Raw genomic sequence first — 17,804 nt, forward strand, 5'->3', positions numbered from 1 at the left:
AATATATTTCCTTAATATATACTTATGCTTTTAATTTTTTTCTTTTTCAAAAATATCAAATTTAATTTATGCTTACATGTCAATCAATATACGTAACATGTTTATAAATGTGTATTTTAATATTTTTAATAATATTTTAAATATTAATGCAGGCTAGTTAGTTTAACCCCCTTAATAATTTATAAAAATAGAAAAAAAAAATCCAATCACGTTTACAATAAATATACGCATGTTTAATATAGGCTATTAATAAATGCAAAAGCCTCTAAGTCCGTCTAACGTTTTTCTTTAATATTAACATTTTTTAATCAGGCTCCTATGTTTCTACCTAAGTGCCGACATTTCTGAATGGGCTGATGCTGGGATTTGGTGAGTTTGAAGTCAAAGTATTTGATGAACGTATACTATGTGCGGAGAGCATTCACTCAATATTATTATCTAATTTTTGACATCGGTGGCTTTTAGAGGCTTTTGCATCGGATGTCTTCAAATGTATTTAATAAATATTTTATACATTTTTAAAAATAATAATAAATACGTTTCTCTATTGCATAACGTGAACTTGGAAGAGAGGAATTTGACCGCCTCTCTGTCCCCCCCGGAACACGTGACAATCGTGTGTAGCGTCGCATGTCCCTGTTTTGGTTGCTAGGGGAGAGAGAGACGGTTCATGGCAACGCTTTATGCTGAAATCCACACACACACACACACACACACACACGCGAGAAAGAGAGAGGAAGAAACGCGAGAACGGCTTTGATCGTTGGAAAGAAATAGGCTACAGAAATCGAGTCTAGCGCTTCTGGAAACTTTAATCATCTTGACATCTCCCAGAGGATTTTTGTCTGATTTAGGACCACGCAAACCGGAGTTACAGTTGGACATCATCGGTTCGGTTCACATTGCCGCCGGCCAGGTCACATCAGCGAGTGAACGAGACCGGGATCCACAGACCGGGCGGCCGGGACAAGAGCTGCGTGTGTCGGCAGATAGAGGCTCAGCGTCAGCCTTCACACAATCAAAACTGACAGACTGAAACTGAAAGTTTGTGACTGTGATGTGAGTCATTTGATGCTTTTAACAAACAATATATATTCAAATAAATAAATAAATAAATTAACTATGAAAACGGGACGTAATATTGGCAGCTACTTTGACACTCATCTGTTAACTTCTAAGTTCACATTTCAGAGACAAAATTAAGCTTGATTCCTCTTACAGTTATACTTATTTTTACAACTACTACTACTATTACTATTATTATCATAATCTATTTGATAGCATGTAATTATAAATTATTTAAAGCAATCCACACACACACACACACACACACACTCTCAGAATGCATCCTTGCTGGTGTCACTGCCGTGCTTGCTGACGTTGGAGCTCATTGTACTGGGACTGAGGGGAAGCCGCCTGTAGTCAGAGCACCATGTGTCGCTGTGCTGGCTCTGTCACTGCCGGGTCAATCCTACTGAGTGAAACTGACACGGGGAGGGGGGGCCAGCCCCACAGACCGCCTCACCCTCTTACCCCGTCCTGAAACACACTCTCACCACACACACGGACAAACGCCGGGCTAGCCGGCTGAGGGTATGGGCAACTCGTCCCGAAAAGAGGCCGAGGACGAAGGAGGAGAGGAAAAGGAGAAGAAGGTTAAAGAGAATGGAGATGAAGAAGAGGAGGAGGAGGAAGAAGAAGAGGAGGAGATCGTGGAGGACGAGGAGCTGCCTCTCGGAGTCGACGAGCTCTTGGCGAGCGGAGATCCCGTTTTGGACTTGAGCTACTACAAGTTTCGTCGACTACCTCGTCAAGTCCTGGATCTGGAGTACCTGGAGAAGCTCTACGTCTGTGGAAACCGTCTCCGCGACGTCCCTAAGCGCATCACGCGGCTGCAGGGTTTGCGAACCCTGGCGCTAGACTTCAATAAGATTGAAGACGTTCCCCTCTCTGTGTGCAAGCTGATCAATCTCACGTGTCTTTACCTGGGAAGCAACCGGCTGATGAGCCTCCCGCCGGAAGTGAGGAACTTGCAGAACTTGCGTTGCCTCTGGGTGGAGAGCAACTACTTCCAGCAATTCCCCAAGCAGTTGTACGACCTTCCCAATCTACGCTCCCTGCAGATTGGGGACAACCGTATGCGCACCCTTCCCTCGGACCTATGCCGTATGGAGGCCCTAAGAGGACTTTGGTTGTACGGAAACCGCTTTTCCGAGTTTCCGCGAGTGCTCCTCAAAATGGAGCAGCTGGAGATTCTGGACATGGACCGCAATAAGATATCAGAGTTCCCAAACTTGCATCATCTTCCTGCGCTGCGACTTTTCTCCTACGACCACAACCCGGTGAAGGAGCCTCCACGTGTAGGGAAGGAGGTGCTAATCGTCGGGGAGGGGGCTGAGGAGGTCTTGCAGGCGAGAGAGAGAAGGAAAGAGGCGAAAGAACGTGCCGAGAAAGAAGCAGAGGAGGCGGCGGCGGCTGCGGAGGCGGCTGCTAATCCAGTCATTCACGGGATACTCAAGAAACTCAGAATGAACTCCGCCCTAAACTTGGCAGTTGCTAAGGAGAAAGAAACAAATGGGTCGGTTCCGTCAACAGCAGCGGATGAGGATGGACAAGATAACGAGAAAGGGGCGGAGCCTGAGAGACAAAGTGTGGCGTTTAATGAGGCAGAGCTTGGGTATGAGGATGACGGATTGGAATATGAAAGGGAGGAGCTAATCTACGAGGGGGAGGGGTATGAAGGCTACGAGGGGGCGGAGTTAGAGTATGAGAGAGCCGAAATGGATTATGAATATGAAGAGGAGGAGCAAGAACAAAATTGATACTTGCACCTCTTCAATGGGTCATGGTAGTCTACTTATTAAAGCTGAAGTGTGTCTGCAAACAGAAATGCAGTTTGTTTAAGCAGCCAGTTTTTGCAATTCTGTGGTGAAGATGCCTCACACTTCACTCATCTGAAGTATTACTGCAAGGGTTGCTGGTTCAATCCCTAGGATGAACTGGAGAGGAACTAATTGGGGCCCTGATAATGGCACTTAAGTTACCCCAGAATGCTTTATGGGGTAAAGAAAGCGACTGCAAGTCGCTCTAATAAAAAGCATCTGCTAACATTAACATAAACATTACATTGATTGGAAAGTAGAAGGATATGTTGAGTTTTAAAAGAATAGTTCATCCAAAAATGAGTATTCTGCCATCATTTACTCATCCTTGTGTCATTCAAAACCTGTATGACTTTCTTTCTTTTGTGAGAAACAAAAGAGGATATTTCACTTCTTCTCAATTTGGCAGAGTATCAGTAACACAGTTTCTCAAATACAGCTAAATATAGCATCATTTAAGACCCCATGAATTAACTTTTTGCAAATACACAACAGTTTTTTCCACACAAGTACAAGTGAGTGTTGCTATTATTAGAAGGCATTATTGTTGACCAGACCATTGCTGCAATCCTCAAACACAGGACTCTCTTCAATAATTACAGGGTTTAAGACTTGTGATTTGCAAAAATCAACTGTGAAGACCTGTGAAACTGCACAACTTGCGTCAAAACTACATTACTGTGTGCTGTGTATTTCTAATTAAGAGCAGGACTCAGATATTTTTGTTTGTGAGTGTGTGTAAGAGTGTCTGGAACTCTACCCTGACACGAGTGTACTGTTTATAAGAAACTTGATGCTGCAATTGCAGCGATGTGTGTTGGTGAAACCAAATATTCTCTTATTAAATAACCAATGAGTCTGTCAAACATGTTTCAATGATTCATGTCTAGTCGGACTCTGATGCCAGCCCACTGGGCAATTAAGCTATACTTTTTCAATATACTGTATATATATGAAGAGTTCAGATGCAAAAGCCTCTAAGTGGCATCTGAAATTTTCTTCTAGAATGATAATTTTTATCAAGCTCTTATATTTAGGGATAGTTCACTTTGAAATTAATTGAAATGAAATTAAATTTTGGTGTGTTTTAGCTTACCTCAAGGGCATCCAAGATGTAGGTGTCTTTGTTTCCGCAGTAGTTTTAATTATGATATTTTTAGGTCAAACCATTCTTGTCTGTCAGTCATATAGTGCAGGTCTGTGGTCACTGTCTCAAAGAGCATGCACAGAGAAGTCCAAATTAAAACAATTCCCCATCATAAGTACATATTGAAGGCCTAAGACACGAAACGAGCGGTTTGTGTGAGAAAACGAACAGTATTTATATTGTTTCTTTTTACCTCTTGTACACTTTCCGGCGCTTGTGCAGACTAAGCCAGAACGCAGGCACACGTCACACACCAGGAAGCGCGCGCGCCCTCAGATCACTTGGACGTGGTTGTGTACAAGAGGTAAAAAAGATATAAATACTGTTCGTTTTCTCACACAAACCACTCCTTTCGTGTCTTAAGCCATCAATGTGTACTTACGATGGGGAATTGTTTTAATTTGGACTCTGTGCATGCTCTTTGAGACAGTGACCATAGACCTGCATTATATGACTGACAGACAAGAACGGTTTGACCTAAAAATATCAAAATTGAAACTACTGCGGAAACAAAGACACCTACATCTCGGATGCCCTTGATGTAAGCTAAAACATACCAAAATTTAATTTCAAAGTGAACGATCCCTTTAAGTTCAGTAATTTCACTTAAATGGCAATTAATATGTAATCTTCATTGCCATTTAAGTGAAATTACTGAACTTAAATATACGAGCTTGATAAAAATTATCATTCTAGAAGAAAATATTAGATGGCACGTAGAGGCTTTTGCATCTGAACTCTTCATAAATATATATATATATATATATATATATATATATATATATATATATATATATATATATATATATATAACAATACTAGATTTATCCAAAGTAGATTAAAATGTTCAATGTCAACACTAAAACAAAGTAAAATCTTGTTTAAATTAAACAGGACATGTTTTCCAAATTAGGCAGGATTTTCGCAAAATGAAATTGTGATTAATAACAAAATTTAACATGTCAATTTTTACTAAAAACATAATATAATGCAAATTAATAATTGAGTAATTTTTTGGAAGTAGACTTTGGAATCGATTCATTGAAAGTGATTCAGAGAAATAGATCAAAATGAATAAAATCCATGTGATATTCACAATGTCAAAAAAAAAAAAAAAAACAGGAATATTTATTCACCAGGAATAATCCCACGCTAAAGTTTTTAGAAGGCCAATTAAGTTTCTGAACTGAGATAGTTTCCACTAAGAATCCTTGCTGTCTGGCAGTGGAGCAGAGCTGACATGATCTGAGACAGATGGGAAGAGCTAGCCAAGCTAGCACTAGTAGAAGTAAACGTTCTCTCTCTTATGCTTGAAGGACTCGATGTGCGAAAGTCAGAGGAGGCGTGCGGACAGCAGAGAAACATCAGGGACAGAATAGTAGTGGGGGTGCGCTCCATAAAAGGCCTGGGTCGTTAGTCAGTGATGTTTTGGGAGAAAGACTGAGAGAGAGCAGCACTTAATGTGTAAATGATGAGGTCCCAGAACAAAGACAGTAACAGATCCAGCAGGTTTGTGGGTTGGGTGATGGTATAAAAATGAAAATAGTGTTTAACACCAAATTAACACTGCAAGCGAGCTGTGCGACAATGCAAAGCAAAGTAGATCACTCCAACAAAGTCTCTTCACTGCAAGAAGATGTAGACAGTTTTATTGATTATGATGGGCAATCTTGGAGAGGATTTTCAAAGAATATTAAACAACTTGTGTCTGTTCACCACACAAAACTGCTGTTTAAATTCGTAAAAATTCATCTTTTGTGTCATACTTTCTCAAAAATCTTTGTTCCAAAACACATAAGTGAGAAAGAAGAATTAATAGAGGTCATCTGTAGAAATCACGGGCCTCTAATTTGCATGTTCCTCATTTGTTCATTCTTTCCCTCCGATACTCTATTCCAGTCACATCTGCCAACTCTCTTATTCTATCAAGAAGTGTGTTTTCATTGCTCTTTCCTCCTCCTTCCCCTTTTCTTCCTTCATCCATCATCGTGCTGTTTAAACTCTCTCTCCATCTCCTGTCGCTTCTCATCTCTCCCTGAAAGAGTGTCGTATCCCATCTGTTAAAATATTTACGTAACGCTATGAGCCTGTCATTATTGCTGCGAAAAATCTGAAACAAGTGTTTTGGCACAACCTGTGACGGGAAGTGGAGAAAAACGTGTCTCCGCCCAGAATCCACTCCAGAATCAACACAACCCATCACGTATTAGCAAATGTGCATGGCTTAGGTGTCTTAAAAAACAGCCAGTTTTCAATTGGCAAAAACCTTTTTATTCAAATCGGCCAATAAAATAGCTACAGTATTTTATTGTGAGATCTCAGATGTAGGTCATATACTTTGAGCAAGGCAAGAGGACTCAAGGCTGGCAGATCAAAATAAAGGAATGTCTTTGCAAAGGTAAACTTGGCTGTTTCAAAGACACCTAAACCATTTGACGGGATGGGTTGTGTCGACTCTTTCAGCTGTGGAAGACATTGAACAATTGATCAAAAAGTGATTTGACGGTTGCTGAAGTGTTGCAATTTTGGTACTTCAAGGTAAAAAGGCTTTGCCTTTCGTTAAAACTTACCATTTGAGGTATTTACTTACAGAGAATAACTATCAGTATCCGTTTGTTTAGTTCAAGCCTCTACTTATAACGACTGAGAATACTATTTCAACAGCCGTTTATGAGCACTATGTATTCATATCACACATTTAACTCGCTTTTAAGAAATTCACACTGTACACTACAGTGCCCAGGCTCATGGCGTCCCAGACACCAATATTTTAATGATTCATAAAAGATGAATCACTGTGTGGCAATCTGAGATTTCAGTATAGAGATAAAAGTTAGGATCATTATTTTTCAGTAGTATTACTGAATGTACATTAGAACTGTTTGTTATTTGGCATTTGGTAGAGCATTTGGTCCCGGAAACAGATCCAATGTCAGCGCATTACAATTGCTCAAACTTTGGGTTGGTTGATTCGAACAAACCCTTAATCAAAAGTAGACTTTTTTTTGCTTAACTTGTGGTTCTATGTTTGTGTTACGAACATGATTGATACCTCAAAGTTGCTTGGCAGACAAAAAAAAAAAAAACCCAAAACGATTTGAAAACAAAAAATGAACAATAGCACAGAACATGACTAATAATCTCTCATCTCAAAAGATTTGATTTCTTATTATATGACATCTTTAAAGGCATACTGTAAGTCTGGCTCAGAGATTTTGGCATAGCCGTTAGTCCTGGATTCTCATGCGCCAAGTATCGAGTATCTGTGGAGCGGCGGAGAGCTCTGACACAGTCCAGGCCTGAGGAGAAGAACATAGTCTCTGTGCTTAATCATTTAGCAGCTTACTGCTAGTTTACGTTAACGCCATTCTCCCAAGGTCAGCCGCATAGCAAGCCGTGAATGAGCACCGGACTGCCTCTGCGGCGCTTGAAACTTCATACCCTTGTTACAGGCACTCACAGTAATATCTCTGTCACTGCCAGATCTCAGCAGAAGTCATCCTGTGTCTGAAATGTAATCCGAGCCATTGTGACAGCGTGTCAGCACATGAGAGGAGGGGCCATCATGGTCCAGCGCGTAGGATTTTGCTCCTAAGTAGGGCATGTTTGCAAGTTGGTGGGTTTTGCACTGTAAGCCATTAAAAGTGGAGTTGCAAGGCTAGGAAACCGCAGTGTGAGAACTAGATTTTCAGGTTTACTTAAGAAAATGTATGCGCTTATTGCCTGAATGTTCGGGGTGGTTGCTAGGGTGTTGCTATGTGGTTGTTACTGCATTGCTAAGGTGTTATATGTGGTTGCTTAAAGGATTAGTTCACTTTCAAAAAAATGTTTTGCTGATAATTTACTCACCCCGATGTCATTCAAGATATCCATGTCTTTCTTTCTTCAGTCGAAAAGAAATTAAAACATTCAAGGATTTTTCTCCATATAATGGACTTCAATGGCAACCAACGGTTTGAAGGTTCAAATGTCCGTCTCAATGCATCTTCAAAGTCTCGACACGATCCCAGTCGAGAAATAAGGGTCTTATCTAGCGAAACGATCGGTCATTTTCTAAAAAAAGAAAGAAATATATATATATACTTTTTAACCACAAATGCTGGTCGTGTACCATCTCTGAGATGCGCCACGCATTGCGTTATCACGTTGGAAAGGTCACGCGTCACGTCATCTATCTAAGTTATTTGTCTGTGTACTCCGGTTCAAAAAGGTAGGGAAGGGTGAAAAATTCCATCTCATTTTCTCCTCCAACTTCAAAATCGTTCCGACATCTTTGTTTTAATTTATTATTATTTTTATTTTTTATTTTTTTTGTGACCTTTCCAACGTGATGACGTAATACATGGCGCATCTCAGAGATGGTACAAGACGGGCATTTGTGGTTAACAAGTTTAATACATATATTTTTTTCTTTTTGAAAACGACCGATCGTTTCGCTAGATAAGACCCTTATTTCTCGACTGGGATCGTGTCGAGACTTTGAAACTGCATTGAGACGGACATTTGAACCTTCAAACCGTTGGTTGCCATTGAAGTCCATTATATGGAGAAAAATCCTGGAATATTTTCCTCAAAAACCTTAATTTCTTTTCGACTGAAGAAAGAAAGACATGGGGCCCTATCTTGCACCCAGCGCAATTGACTTTGTACACCGACGCATGTATCATTCCTATTTTGCACCCGCGCAAAGCGCGCTTTTCCCTCCACAGATGCACGTCGGTAAGTTAGGAAATACACTTGCGCTCCCTGGGCGGTTCAGCGCAAAGAGGAGGCGTGTTCCGGAGCAAACGTTCCTTCATGCTATTTTGCAGGTTTAGAAAACAATTGCGCCACTAACCAGGAAAAAATAGTTTAAAGTCAGTGGCGCGTTGCGCATGTTATTCATATGCTATTTTAAGGGTGCATGCTTGGCCATAATCAATGTAGCGTGTGCACAACGTGAATGCACTTTGATTCTCTCATCTACACAGAAGCAGCAGTTTTCATTTTTGCAAATCATACATTATTACGATAGATAGATAGATAGATAGATGGACAGACAATTTATTATAAAAGCATACATCAAGCTTACACATTCACCCAAATTATCATACGCCTGTTTAACCGAAGTTAATTTGGGTGGGTTTCTCCATTTCAATGTAACTTCTCTCTTTTACGGCTGTGATGAGAGCGTTGCTCTCCTTGGCTGTGAACCGCTCCTGGCGCGCGCCTGGCAAATCCTGGCAATAGTAATCCGCTATGGAAAAAGCGCGTCTGCTCTTAAAGGGAATGTGAGATGACGCTCTGATTGGTTTATTTCACGTTACGCCCAAACCACACCTATGAATAATGAAGCTACTTCAGACCAACCCATTTTAGATTTGCGCCTGGCGCAAGAGTCATTTATCCCGCCGGGAAAATAGCAACAGCGCCCAAGACCCGCCCACAAAGTTACTTGCGCTTTGCGCTTGACACTTGCGTTTCAGATCGTTAAAATAGGGCCCATGGACATCTTGGATGACATCGGGGTGAGTAAATTATCAGCAAAATTTTTTTTGAAAGTGAATTAATCCTTTAATGGACCACCTTTAAGTCTATGATATTTTGATCTCTAGATATGAGTTTTGTTTTCCAACCATTTTATTTTCTACCATGCAAATTTGAGGTTTCCTCTACGTCCATATAGTGTCAATGGTGCAGCAAATGTCAATTAGTGTTTAATACTAATATTTAGCGGTTTGTTCAAATCACTAAACTGAAGTATGAACGATAATAACTTTTTGAATTAAATTGACTGCTAATGCTCAAACAGCTCAATTTGCTCCCAAACAGCAACAGTCAAACAACTTACAACCACTTTAGTCACTTTTCAATGTTTACATTAAGCACAGGCTAAAAAGACCAATCCCTATTCTCCCTTTCTTATGAGGATTATTAAGGATAATGAACGGTCTGCCTGCGTGGGAGAGTGAACATTGGCCCTGAGATGAGAGAGAGAAGCTTACACACATGCAAACAACAACCTGAGCGGGGACCATAACTGTGCCCATATGCCAGCTACTGAGCTTTCAGTTGGTGCCACTCCTCTCTCAGCATGGCTAAGGGCTTGTGTACATAAGTCGTGCATACAGTACATTTGCGTATCGGGTGTATCTATCTCAATCTGCTGACCAGGTTTTTGCATATGACAAACATCCCTGTTCTTGCAGAAATCAGAAATAATTTTGTTGCTCATCACTTTTTTAAATGACTTGCTGTCAAAATGATTGCTGATTTTAATTATTCTCGGCTCAATGCATTCAAAACAGTGTGTATCCAAAAGTTGTCATCAGCTGGTTGCCAATGTGCTGCTGTGCAGTTTTTAAGGGTTAAGAGTGTTTTTTAGCATTGATATGCGGTTGTTCGTGTTCTAGGTTGTTGTTGCTTACAGGTCCAATCAGACGTGGAGCCCCTTATCAATGTTTTATTGTCTTTCAGGGACAAAAATAGAAATTTGATTGCTAAAATAATCTCCTCAGTGTTTTGACAGTCACTAAATGAAATACTTATGTATTAGTATGATCAATAGTTTTAATGATGCTTATACCTCTTAATATAAAAGCAGTATAATTTTGAAGATAAAGAAATGATCAGGCTAAAATTGACGGTATTTCGTTTAAACCAATATTTCAGATTTATTGTGAAGCCAGGGCATTATATCCACTAAGATTATACCTGTGTGAAAGAGAGAGACAGAGGATGTTATTAACAAGTGTTTAGCTGTACATGAATGACAGATGTACACGTGTTGATGTGTGTACCTATCCGTGTCTCGTCCACTGTATCCGCTCTCTCTTTGTCTCTGTATGCCTCCTCTCATCCAGTCTGATCTCTGCTGCTCCACTGATTTGTCGCAAAACCTGCAACATTTATAAGGATGAAAAGAAACCTTATTTAAAACAACCAGGACAGACTCATACCCTCAGCATCCAATCAGAATACACTTGTCCCCCCAGCAACCAATCAGAACACATTCATTCCCCCAGCAACCAATCAGAACACATTCATTCCCTCGGAAACCAATCAGAATACATTAATTCCCTCAGAAACCAATCAGAACACATTCATTCCCTCAGAAACCAATCAGAACACACTCATTCCCCCAGCAACCAATCAGAGCACACTCAACCCTCTGGTTTGAAAGAATAGTTCACAATTTCATGCAGTAGTTGCCCCTGTCTACAGGGCACAGACAGTCAGTTTAAATAAATGAGCAATCAGTTTTGCCAGTCAAGTACCAGGAACACACACAGAGACAGACATGACTCACTTGCTTTGGTAGTGTGTGAGGAAGTGTTGCGGGTCGGCTGGTGCATGTGAGAGGCTTGTGATGTTGGGGGCGTTCAGGACGAATCCTGATGAGCCCTGTAGAATACAGAACAGACAGTACACAAAAAAACATTGTACTGTAGAAATCCCTCTCAAAGCGGCAGCAGCAGCACAACAAAATATATTCGATTTCCAATCATCTTTTGAGGTGATGACTATTGTTGTTGAGGTGAGACATGTTATCTTTTGAGTGCTTTTGCGACATTAAATCGGAACTGGCACATAACAGACTTCCAAATAGCTTTTCTAGAAGAACACATTTTGCTCAGTCTTTTTTACTTGTTGTAAGACAGATTAATTGCTAATGTAATATAAAGGAACAGTACATCCACAAACATAATTTACAGATTTTCATAACTCTACTGTCATTCCAAACCTATAAGACTTTCTTTTCTCATATGTTAGACAGAATGTTTACATTCTATAGACCTTATGTAGCCCCGCCCCTTTTCAGCGCCGCGCTCATTGTCTTTTGACTTCCGGTCTGTATTTTCAAAGCGATCTTGAGTATTTATGAATGAATGGCTCGTTTTAAAATCTTCCCAGTCTACTGACATTTGTTAAGACATCTGCTTTAAACATCACAGTCCTTATGATAACTTTCGTTAACTTTACATTAAGTAAATCCACTTCAAAAGCTAATTACTCCTGGACAGCAGCGCCATAGAAATATACAGAGCGACCGCGAAAACGGAAGTTCAAAGGCGGCGCCCTCGTTTTTCTGGCGCATAAGGTCTATAATAAAATGGTATAGTGTCCAGGGACTGTTAAGATCCCAAAAGGACAAACAGCATCATAAAAGTGGCCCATGTGACTCCAGCACCATGCTTAGCATTCCCACACCTTTTAACCGATGAATTTCAATGATTTCACCATGAGATTTGCAGTCGTTCAAAATGAACATAACTAGAAATGTTTATTGCCTATAGATGAAACTTTCCATGATTCCAATTTTGAGATTGCCTGATATTTCCAGGTTTCTCATGACTGTCTGAGCCCTGCATAACACAAGTTGTTTAGTGACGTGATATATGAATGTACTCAAATATGGATATGATTTGAAAGCTGCAGAGGAGGAAAAGATCGAAAGAAAGTAATATGGGTTTGAAACAAGGGTGAGTAAATGATGACAGAATTGACATTTCTAGGGTGAACTATTCCTTTCAAAGGTTATTCATTTAAATCTACAAACAGACATACCCAAACAAATCTAGAGGGATAAATATATTAGTTTTATTTACCGTCGGCCCAAAGGACAATCTAGTTAGAGCAGGTCTAGTCTTCTGTCTGCCGTCCTCACTAAAGCCACCCTGCAGAGAGGCCTGTGGGCAAAACATACAAAAAACCCTCCTGGTCAGAGAACTTGATGTCGTCTTAATAGAATAGTTTATCTAAAGAGTGAAAGAGAGGTACTCACTGATCCGGTCAGAGGTCTCTGGGTGTCTCTTGTATATCCAGTTTCTCGAAGTGCACGTGAGGCAAGTTTTGGTAATGCTTCACTGCCCTGGTACACACACACACACACACACACACACACACACACACACAAACATTAAATACGCTTCAAACTTATTCAGCTGACGCACACTATAAAAATCACATGAATGTGGTGATGTTGATGGAGGGAGTAATAGCAGAAACAGAGAGACCACCTGTAGGAAAGATCCGGGCAGGAAGTCTGTCCTCGTCACAGTTTCCTGTATCCTGCGAGCGTCGTCCTGACAACCATCATCACCCAATCAAAGCAGAGAGTCAGTGTAACAATGGAAAAAGGATTTGATTATGTGACACTCATGAATACCACATTAGAAATTATGGATGCGTGCAGTTAAAAAAAACGTCTTGACAGTGACTTTGCCAACAGAATGATGAACTGACACACACACACCATGTTAATGTGTTGAGGGAGGAAGGTGTTTGGCTGTAGATTGGATCCCTCAGTGTATCCACTCTCTTCTATGGGTCCAACTAAAACACAAACACAGTGGTCTGAAACACCTAGAATGCAACATCAAGAACTTTTGAATCTACAAAGAACCAATTTAAGAAACCCATTTTTAAAAACCACACTACTAACCCAAAACTCTGAGGCGGTGAGGATTGTAAGTGCCTTTATATTCAGTCTGACGGGACACTGCTCTCTGAGAGAGAAAGAGAGAGAGAGAGAGAAAGTCAAAGAACAATGAGGCCAGGGTGAAGTGACATGGCACGGTGCCTTTGAAACCTGCTGCGTTTCTATGTGTGTGTCTTTGGCTCTCACAGCTTTTGGCTGAGCTTGGAGCTGCAAATATCCACTCTCTCTGTGTCTGGACCCCGAGCAGGCCAAAGACTCCGTCCCGTCGGGCAGAGCCAGACGCTGGTAATGACGCTTCGATTGAGACTCAAAACTGTCCAACAGTGAGAGACTAAGAGAGAAGAAAAAGGCAAAAAGTGTTTGTCTAAAAATGATTTAGTGAGGTGCAAAAAGGTTTTGGAGTGCATGTGCAATTTCACACGCACACACACACACACAATCTGGGCCATACCCAAACTGTGGATTATCATAGCGGTCCAGGCTGGAGCTGTAGTACAGAGCAGGACGGTGGTTGGCAATGTAACCTGTCCCAAAATGATGGCCTAGACATGGCTGGAATAACTCCTTACCTGGATAAAAGAGGACACGACTCACGACAGATTCAACATCTTGTATTCTGCAGCACAAAAAAATCTTGCAGGATATCTACAGTGCAACTAATGGGTTTACACGACACCGCTTTCAACTAAAAACGGAAAATCTTTATTTGCGTTTTGGCCGTTTATTTACACGACAACAGCATTTTGGGGGCCTAAAAACGCAAACTTTTGAAAAAGGGTTTCAAAGTGCCATTTTCGAAAGCGATACCGTTATTGACCGTTATTGTAGTGTTAACAACATGAACGAGAATTTGTGAAAAACAGTTACATCATTACGTGTTCAGTCGATTGGCGCGTAAGTGTTTCTTTACAAAGTGACATTGCCACCTACTGGCCTGGCATGAAAAATACAGCGTTTTTAATCGCGTGAACGGGATCGTTTTTATTTAGCAAAAAACACAAAGGAAAAACGTTTTGGTCTTTAATACATGCACCAATATAGATATTTTGGCCAACAATTATTTTTATAACTGATATGTCAAATCTACACTAGAGTTTCTTTTTTAAATTAAGGTATAATTTAGGTCACCAAATTTAGTTTTTTTTTCTCACCCATGTCGTTCCAAACCTGTATGCTGTTATTTTCCTGTAGAATACAAATGTAGATGTTTTGAAGAATCAGAGATTTTAATGCCATGTATGTATCATAAAAGTAATCTGTATGACATATTTATATTCATATTCACTGAGATAATTATTCACTTGGTACAGGTTTTATGTTTAAGACTTCAAGTTGTGTCCTTAATTTTTTTTTATTTTTGTATTCCACAAAAAACAACATACAAGTCTGAAACAACATTAAAAGTGAGAAAAAAAAATTACTTGAACTATTCTTGCTCCGATCTAGAGTTGTTTTTAAGTAAGGAATCAAAACATAATGTGCGGTAGAAAAGATGGATGGCTGTTTATATTTCAAAATGTGGCATAGAAAAAGTCTATTGTTTCAAAATGGAAAAATGTGACCTGATATAATCTGGTTTCAGAAGCAGTATAAACAGGCCAATGTCCATAATCATATGTAAACACACAAAGACTGAATCTAAGATTACTGTGTTGTGTGTTATCACCATAAGACTGTCTGAAGGAGGTGCAGTATTGGTCGAGGCCAGTGTTAGTGGGACGCCCCTCTGGTCTGCCCATCCCATGCGAAGGCTTGACATCACTCAATGGTCCAACCATCTGTAACTCTGACTATAACCCAACACAGAATACACCACTGCACAAACACACTATGATAAATGTATGGTTGACGTGTTGTCTAATTTTAAATACCATACTGGAAGAATTACTTTGATATAAACCAACATTTTCGAGTACTGTCTCTGACTGAAGTCACATTTACACTAACCTGCAGATAAAGCATTTTCAATGTCAGGCTAAAGATTTCATCACCTTGAAAATTTACCATGGTTTTACTACAAAAAAAAAAAATTGTAGTTAAACCACGGTAACCACACATTAACCATGGCTTTGCTACACTAACCATAGTTAAATCATGGTATTTGTAGTAAAACTGCAAAAAAAAAAAACATGGTTATTAGACTTTTACAATAAAAGTAAACCGTTTTCGTAAGGATATCAACTGTTATTTACCTATTTATCTTAATGGCGTCATTTAAATGCGCACTTGATGGGTATCATTTGAATCATGAAACAATCTGATATTATGAATGTTTTTGGATGATTTAAATAACTTAACACTTAATAAAACGGTTTGTCCGTTACCTGTCGCCCCTCCGTGAAGTAGCCTAAACATACCTGTGCGTACCGTCGCTCTTTTATCCTCGCGCTCGTTACCAGGTAACCGTTACCTGGACAATCACAGACGAGCTCGTCACGTGACACGTGTGTGACAAGCTACTATGGTGACAAGACGCGGGAAGGTGAGGGAACGGCTTTACAGTGCATTGCACTACTGTTTGTTCAACAGCAAGTTGTTTGAATATTCACATTCATTCAATCTTCAGCTGGAGGAGATTAAAGGTAAGAGAGAAATTCGAAAGCGGAAAGGCCTTTCACGGCCTACGAATCCTCAGACAGACTTATCACCAAGCTATTATAGATACGCTAAAAAGCGTGCACAAATGTATTTTTAATTGTGTGCAGTATTCCCACGGAGAGAAGTTTTGAATAGGATCCTATTCACAAAATATTAATAAGAATGATAATTAATTAATCTCAGAAACTTCATTGCAAGTTTAAATGAATTAAAAACAAGACTTAGGCTACACTCTGCTCCTAACATAGGCCTACTTAATAACTGCTTTAATATTTTTCTTGCCTCTTGAGAATTTACCTGACATATCGAACATTATTGGATATTATCCAGCGTCACTTGACAGACTTTTAAGTGCTTCATCAGCACAGATCTGGGTGACTGTCTGTGGATGTATGTGACCACATGGTGGCGCTGTTGTGCTGTTCAAATAAAGCATTGGCCATCTGCAGTCTTGTCACTTCACGCCCTTTGTTTCACATCATCATGTTCTGTGTCCCATGATGCACATATGTCTTTATGAAATATTCACTGTGTTGAAAGTGTGCTTATTATTATCAGGTCCCAGACATACTTAACAACTCAGTACAGTCTGTGTGGCCTTGTCCGTGTCACAGCTGAGGTTATTTGCATTATCACCACGTGAGTAAGCCAATAACACGTCATGACATTAACATTACTCTCCGCTTTGGAAAGATAAAGTCAAATCCATCATTACGGCAGCTATCAGCACGTTCCCGCTGTCCACCTGTCTCCCACATTAATTCCCTCTCACCTTCACTGAGAGGGCGTCGTCGCTCCCATCTCCCAGCGAACGAAGGCAAAACATTGCTCCTGTCGCTCTCCCGGGCGTTTATTGAGCGGTGCATGTAGGCATGACTGCCCTTGCGAATAACGCCACCGTTGGGTTTGCTCAAGCGGCACGGTGATGTGTCCGTGACCGAAAAACTGTCTCCTTTCTGCAGTCAAGGTAAGTGTTTACCTGCCGGAAGTGATCTCTGGCCCTAATCTACACCTTTAAACTCCAATGCATTTCTGAGTTGACCCAGAATCTTGTCCCCCCTTCAGGGTGGTGACCAGCATAACCACCTCAAAAACAGCTTTGCAAAACACTTGCTGGTTGTTTGTCAGGGCTAAATGTGACGTCTCCTGCAAGCTCAGAGTTGGGTTCTTGGCATGAAGTGCCATGTACAATTTCTAATCTATATAAACTTAACATGAAAGGTGTTCTCAACTTATTTTAGGCCCGCATTGTAATGCATTTTAGAGTAAAATAAGATGTTCCACTCCATACCAGGGTTGCATTGGTTAACTATTGGTTAAAGTCCCCCTGTAGTCAAAAATGTTATCCCTTAAAACTCATCTTTGATTACCAATTTAAACTTTTTTTCCTTTAAAATGTATTTTTTTCATGCCTTAAAATTGCTTGAATGCAACTCAACACCCTTCTCATTTATACGCAGTTCTATGAATATGCAAATGAGCCCAGCCTCCACTCACTCACTCAGCTCAGAGATCCACTCGTTGACGATCACGCGTTGATCTGATTGGTTACAAGGTAGTTTGTGACGTCAGCGATTTTAAACCGTGTTTTTGAAACTGTCTTTGGTTTAATGCAGTTTTAAGGAGAAAATACTCAACAATGGTGTTTAATTATGAATTTACACATGGTTTGTCTTAAAGCACATTAAAAACAACACATAAACAACATTAAAACCTTGATTTTCACCACAGGGGGACTTTAATTCAGTGATCTGTG

General features: G+C 40.2%; 2 protein-coding genes across 7 annotated transcripts; one reads left to right on the forward strand and one right to left on the reverse strand.

Moving 5' to 3' along the window:
- The first annotated feature begins 757 nt into the window (after positions 1-757).
- lrrc10b (leucine rich repeat containing 10B) lies at positions 758-3,739 on the forward strand. The gene has a single exon (XM_081355974.1). The coding sequence runs from the start codon at positions 1,596-1,598 to the stop codon at positions 2,820-2,822; it is 1,227 nt and encodes a 408-aa protein (XP_081212100.1). The 5' UTR covers positions 758-1,595; the 3' UTR covers positions 2,823-3,739.
- Positions 3,740-10,650: 6,911 nt separating this feature from the next.
- saxo4 (stabilizer of axonemal microtubules 4) lies at positions 10,651-17,543 on the reverse strand. Of its 6 annotated transcripts, none has more exons than XM_081355443.1 (12): positions 16,821-17,473; positions 15,117-15,240; positions 13,902-14,019; positions 13,637-13,781; positions 13,454-13,517; positions 13,265-13,344; positions 13,029-13,094; positions 12,794-12,880; positions 12,618-12,698; positions 11,318-11,412; positions 10,809-10,907; positions 10,661-10,722 (listed from the first exon to the last, which is right to left on the reverse strand). In XM_081355443.1, the coding sequence occupies exons 1-12, from the start codon at positions 16,872-16,874 to the stop codon at positions 10,683-10,685; spliced, it is 1,053 nt and encodes a 350-aa protein (XP_081211569.1). In that variant the 5' UTR covers positions 16,875-17,473; the 3' UTR covers positions 10,661-10,682. The 6 variants fall into 6 exon arrangements, with proteins under 6 accessions (XP_081211572.1, XP_081211573.1, XP_081211569.1 ...); XM_081355445.1 differs by lacking the exon at positions 16,821-17,473 and adding an exon at positions 16,346-16,444; XM_081355444.1 differs by lacking the exon at positions 16,821-17,473 and adding an exon at positions 15,808-16,412.
- Between the last annotated feature and the right edge of the window lie 261 nt (positions 17,544-17,804).

This window comes from Scardinius erythrophthalmus, assembly GCF_964197995.2.
Source record: "Scardinius erythrophthalmus genome assembly, chromosome: 24".
Classification (NCBI taxonomy): Eukaryota; Metazoa; Chordata; class Actinopteri; order Cypriniformes; family Leuciscidae; genus Scardinius; species Scardinius erythrophthalmus.